The 6,310-nt window shown below is 46.7% G+C and overlaps 1 protein-coding gene across 4 annotated transcripts in view; it reads left to right on the forward strand.

The window, feature by feature from the left end:
* Positions 1-6,310, forward strand: part of LOC116843218 (vesicle-associated membrane protein 2) — a 31,738-nt gene that overhangs the window by 19,770 nt on the left and 5,658 nt on the right. For 3 of the 4 annotated variants that reach the window (XM_032813446.1, XM_032813448.1, XM_032813447.1), the window contains one exon: positions 1,295-5,245. The exons of the other annotated variant lie outside the window; for it this stretch is intronic. In XM_032813446.1, coding sequence (XP_032669337.1) covers positions 1,295-1,329 — 35 coding nt within the window. In that variant the 3' untranslated portion in view covers positions 1,330-5,245. Of the gene's footprint in view, positions 1-1,294; positions 5,246-6,310 lie in introns of those variants that run through there. 4 annotated transcript variants of the gene reach the window in all.

Raw genomic sequence — 6,310 nt, forward strand, 5'->3', positions numbered from 1 at the left:
TATATATATATGCAGTCGTGCTCATTCCAATCTGCATGTTTCTCTCCTCTTCATTACTCGTTTCATTCTTGTTTTTTCATTCTTCTTCCTTTCTCTTTCTCAAGTGACATTCTTCAAGCTAGTACAGTCCGAGACTCATACACCGTTGGGAGATGTATATCTCGCGATGTGCATTTCGACGTCGTAGGGACGACGAGTCAACCTAACTCGTTTTCTGGGACGATCTTCGCGCTTCGTGCTTGACCTCTTATTGCGGAGCATGTGCGATCGATTTAATTATTTCCCTCGATGGAAAACGTCGGCGTGCCGACGCCGTTGCTGTCGTTGCATGGCTTGTGCATTGTGTGGGAATGCGTCAACAGCTTCTTAACGAAACGAAAGGGCAGAAGGGAGGAAGAGCCGTCTCGTCAGCCAGAATTTCCGACGAACACCGTCGACACTGTTCGCGCGTTACGGTTCCGCCGTAATCAGCATCTGTGATTCGCGGTGAGGCTCTTGGAGAGGAAAAAAAGAGAGAGAAGAAACGGAACTTCTGGCGAAGAGAGCGAAATTTCATCCCTGCCGCTAATTAGTATCGCAGGGGGGAAATTCGTGTGCGCCGGGGTGTGCGTGCGCCGAGCACGCCTCCGTACACACGCACCTACCCTAAGCTGACCTACTTGCATGCAATTCTCCCCTTAACCTCACGTTCTAAGCGGGCTGTGTCGATGTAGCTTTGGTACGACGAACTCTGCCGATGAGCTCAGCTTGAATAATGGCACGTCGTGGACAAGTAGTGGCGCGGCGCGGGTAAAATCGCGACTGATTGCCGGCGATCGCGGCGGTTTAAAAAAAAAAAAATCAAAACCAGTCTCGCCGGAGAGAGTTGCGCGTGTGCGTATCGACGTTCACTTCACGCAGACGGACGTGAATTCACGTGTGAATGCCGCAAATAATGCATCATTTGTTCGCGCGCGACGCGGAATTATCGATCGGTTAGAAAGGGAACGTAACGTCTGCGCGACGGTGTACTCTTCGGAATATATTCGAGAAAATGCATGGGAGAGAAGCCCACGCGATTGTCTCGACGCGATGACTGGAAACGTTTTGTCCACCACGTGCCCGCCGAGTTCCCTGCATGCGAAGGAGAGTGCGCGAAACGCAACGTCGAGAAAGTATATGATAATGATAATGAGAGGAGAGCAAGGAAAATGAGCGGAAAGACGGATTAAAGTCCGAAGACAGACGGCGAGTTGAAGCATCGCCGGCCTTGAGCCAAGTCGGGAGGAAACAAACGCGTTGTTATTGTTTTCAGCGAGCTTCACCGGCGGCAGCAATACGCATAATTGAACGCGAGAAGTAACGCTAAAATAAAATAACGCAACAATAAACAAAAAAGCAGAAAGAGGGAGCAAAGAGAGAAGAAGAAGGAGAAGAAGAGCGGAAGGAGGAGGAGGAGGAAGAAAAGGAAGCAGAAGAGAAGGAAACGGTGGTGGCTGCGAATGAAGGGTACGCGTGGAAATGTGGCTCTTTTTCGGACGAAGAAATGTAGGGTGAACGCGAAAATGACCTCGCGAGGTCGCGGAAATCGTGCGACGTGCCGGGAGTTCTCCACGACGTAGCCGCCGATCAACCTCGATCGTGAATTCGTCGACGACGGGGAAGGATCGAGCGGGAACGACGGCAACGCGACCACGAAATCTTGACCCGTGCGGAGTAGCGTTTTCTCGGACCCGGGGCGGATCAGAAGTGGAGGTCCACGCCGATGTGTGCCGGCCCTGTCTCTCTGAAGTATGGACGAATAGCGCGCGTCACTACCTGCGTCTCCAGCCGCCTGTTCCGCACGAGATATGGCGTGTACCATTATTACGATTGTTACTTTCACTTTTGCATTATATCGTCATCGTTATTAACTGCGCAATTACGAACGCCGCTGTCAACGGTGCCGCCAGTCGCGGCCGCGCGAGGACAGTCGCGTTGTCCGGGTCGGTGCGGCAGCTGTCGGCTCATCACGCTCACTTGGAATCGCGAAGCGTAGGTGCGTGGACCCTTAGACCAGTACACGGAAGTCCTCGCCGGCGACGGAGAGATGACCACGTCGAAGACCACCGGCTAGACTGGGGAGATTCGAGCACGATGATCGTGCCGGGAACAGAGCCGGGGACGAGATCCGCGCGCGGTTCAAGTCGATTTTCGCGAGCGAACGCGGTCGGTTGAAACGGGATGAAACGAAACACATCGCGCCTTCCTTCGTCCATCTTCGTTAATTAGCGTAGAAAACAAGAAATAGAGTGAGTGCGAGATCAGGAGAGAGAAAGAGAGACGGTGATTGTGCACGAAGAAACGAAAGATTCGCTAGGACGAAGAGAGAATTCGTGTTGTAGTAGCGACATATAGTAAATATATATATATATATATATACATATTATACACATTCATACATATAATATATATATATAAAAAATATATATATATGTATGTATAGACAGGGTGTTCGTAAAATTTCTCCGACGAAGGCAGTTACAGGTAGCGCGAGTTCTCTTTCTCTCCCTTTCTCTATTCCCTCCCTCGCCCCTCTCTCTCACGTGTATATCGAGCATTTACTTTATATAGTGTATGTATATATATAAATTCACATACTTGTAAATAATATATCATTTGTCCCTTTCATACGCTCGCGCGAGATAGGATTTATCGACCAACACGTAACGACTTGTCGAAGAGTGTCACGCATCCTTTTTGTTCCCGTTGCGTTCCGCGCATCTTCCCGGAGGAGAGCGGAAGAAGCCCGATCGAGGAGAGATCGAGAGAACGAGGTGAATCGAAAAACAAAATGAAAAAGAAAGAGAGAGAGAGAGAGAGAGAGAGGGAAAGAAAATGACAAATGGGCGAAAGAGATGGAGAAACCGCGGTGGACGCCTGCCTTCGTCGAAGACGGCATTGGAATGTTTTCGAGCAGCGCAGTGTACAGAGAATTTTAAGAAGTAATAAGGGAAGAGCGCGCGCGCGCGCGCGCTCGATAGAGAAAGAGAAAGAGAGAGAGAGGGGGAGAGAGAGAGAGAGAGAGAGAGAGAGAGAGAGAGAGAGAGCGAGAGAATATGAGAAAGGGAGGGCGGAAAAGGAACGCTTCGGTGCAACGGAGCGGCGCGGCTTTAGATAACATGTTTTAAGGCTTAAAAAAAAGTTATCTACAGATGTTATATATACATGTTAACAATAATGATTACGTTATGATAATAAGGATAACATCAATAATAATAAGAATAATAAACGATTGACACGCGATCACCTCAATGACGACTACGACGACGACGACGATGATAACGATAAGCGAGCTTTCGCCGTTTCGCGAATACGATCGCGTCGAGAAAAGGACGTGTCCAGTCTCGTGCGAGTCGAGGATACACCTTATCCTCGACGACCCTCTCATCGTCCAATCGCGAGACAAAGCGTTGTCTCGCGACGAGGGTGTATCGCGTGACAACGTCGATCGATCGTCGATCTCGTCGATATCCTCCCGAGTCCCTTCTCCTCTTCCGTTTCGGTCGGTCCCGTTTGGTTTCGGTGCTGCTGATACAGCAATAATTTCGCCTCAATCCACCATCCTTCTAACTGTAATCTCTCCCGCGATTATCCCTGCCGATCCCGTTCCGACACGCGAATGACAGGCGCCGTTTCGTCGACGACTTCCGACTGCGTGCCGGAAGTTACCGGAAAGGCAAAGATACAGAAAGTGGGAGAGAGAAAGAGAGAGGAAGAGAATTTTTTATCGTGTCGATCGGCAAAACGCTGGACAAATTCGTATCTTGATGTTCGAGTTGGAGAAGACGAAAGCCGCGAAAGGAAGTGTCATAATGTTAATTATCGAAATTTATATCGTGAAACTCATCTTTTTTGTCGTGACTATTAAGTGAAACGATGAACACGTCAAGAAACCCATCCAATGAGCTGATTCGCACCTAATCGTGACGTTAGTGTCGCGAAAAGTGAAATTAAGGTAAAGGTACCAATACCTGGATACCGATAACACCGGCACCTAACTCTGAGCATTCTTATTGTTTTGGTCTTTAAATAAGAATACATATTTAAGCTTTCAGTACACAGAATACACACAGGTTGTTTGGCGCAAAGTGTTCCATACCTCCTAGAGGAATTTTGTATTCAGATGAAACTAACCTCCATGAGTACGCAGAGAGGATATTATAAATTTCTTTTTTTTTTTCATATAATTTTTTTTCAATTTTACTACGTTAGTAGTGATCCAGGCTCAGACTGTCAGCAAGGTCTATTCTGCAAAGGGACATAGTAAATTTCGCTAGAAAAACGTAGATAGTATTCTAATAGCACGTTTCAGTCCCTAAAACATATAAGCAGCACTGAGGGAAAAGTTACCTTAAAACCAACAAATATTTCATTGATGGATGCCATTAATATATTTATTTAAATCTAAATTCTCTTTATTTAAACCAAATATTATTTACTTAAATCAGGTAAACAATATTTGATTTAAATAAAGAGAATTTAGATTTAAGTAAATACGTTAATGGCACCCATCAGAAAAATATTTCTTGATTTTAAGATAATTTTTTCTTGTATAAAATGAATTACTGCAGAATATCGATCTGTTCCTCGATTACAGTCTTCTTGTTACAAAATTCTCCTCGTGTACACAATATATGGGACTTTCACGTTAGATTCATCCTACATACACATGTCTAATATATACGTATATTTTGCATGGAAAATCTGAATATTCATATTTAGAAATGAAAACAATAAGAGTGCTCAAAGGGGATTTAAGGACTCCAATATTATTAGCGTCTAAACATTGGTACCTTTGCCTTACCTCTGCTCGGAGGAGAGAGCGCCCTGCTGACTAAATTGGCTTTATTCAAATTAACGCGAGTGGATCTCTCGATCGCGCGAGATTCTCGCGATTTCCCGCTGTCGGGGATCGTGATTATTGGGGACCACGAGTCGTTCGTTTCGCCGAGTCCGTCTCTCGCGGTCGCGGAAAATCAGAGATCGGCCGATCGACGGTGAGAAATTCGAGCGAGGTTAACGCGAAACGGCGCTGCGGCCACAACTCGAGTTATAATGTCTGAACGATCATTCTATGTTTGCGAACTATAAACACATAGCTGTACGTCATATCTTAACCGTCGACGTATCCTTAATTATCGATGACGAATATGAACACACGATGATAACAATGATGATGGTGCTTCGAACGTTGTACAGTACCGAATAAAAGATATACTGCGTAGTTGAAAATTGAAGTTGTGAGGAAAGTGACGGAGGTGGGCGACGGCACGATTGTGGCTTGTCTGGTTTGCTTTTCTTGCGCGCGAATTGGATCGTGAGCGCTCTTTGCTTCGGTCGCAGGGCCTCATTGTCTTCTCGCCGACATTCGTTCCAACAACATTTCTGGGCCCTTATTCTTCAAATAGTTGCGTGTACGTAAGTTTTACTGCGCAGGTTTAATCATACCATAAAATAGCTGCGCAATGAAAATTACGTACACGCAAAAATTTCAAAAATAAGAGCCCTGCTGTCGCTCGACGACGAGTCGGGCGCGTTCGTCTCGCTCAGTTATTGTGAATCATTAACGCGAGACAAACGGCCGGGGCAGGCTGCTCACTTCGCGAAAAGAAACCTTGTTCGATGACGGCCGTACGAGAGTCACGCGATTTTACCGATCCCTAAAGAAATTATCCACTAGCGAGTGTAATCGCAACCCGCGCCTTCCAGGAAGAGGATCATTATAAAGCCTAGTGTCCGTTTAAATCCAAGTAGGAGGTAAGAACAATAAATTTGCTATTGTATGCCGGTGTGTACGTGGTATCTTTTACCTGGCTTCTAGTCGCGAAACTCGCTGCTATTCTCGTTCTTTTCCCTCGACTCACTTCTCGATCTGCGCGCGATTTTTTAATCCGGCGCTCGTGTCGATTTTTATAACGTTATATACATTTTTACGACGCGCTTCTTAAAATCCACGCGCGTTAAATCGACGAGAAGAACGCACGGAGCAAGAGGATCAGTTGAATTGACGGAACGAACGAGCCGGGCGCGTTTTGTTCGAAGAAGAGAAAGTCTCTGCGATTGTTACGAGCCAGATTCGTTCTCAGAAGCGGAAACTCTGTCTCCTTCAGCCGAAATGCCGTCGGCTCGTTCGCTGCCGCGTTAATTCATGCAATCTTTCCTCCCCGTGTATAGAATCTCCTTTCGTTCCTTCTGTCGTACGACGATTGGCACGAGGATACGTGCTCTCTTCGTTGCATGTGTCGTTCGAGACTTATAGTTCCTTTCCCTCCCCTCCCCCCCCCCCCCC

The sequence above is a fragment of the Odontomachus brunneus genome, unplaced genomic scaffold (assembly GCF_010583005.1).
Source record: "Odontomachus brunneus isolate Ranch 3 - 2012 unplaced genomic scaffold, Obru_v1 Obru_scaffold_030, whole genome shotgun sequence".
NCBI classification, from domain to species: Eukaryota; Metazoa; Arthropoda; class Insecta; order Hymenoptera; family Formicidae; genus Odontomachus; species Odontomachus brunneus.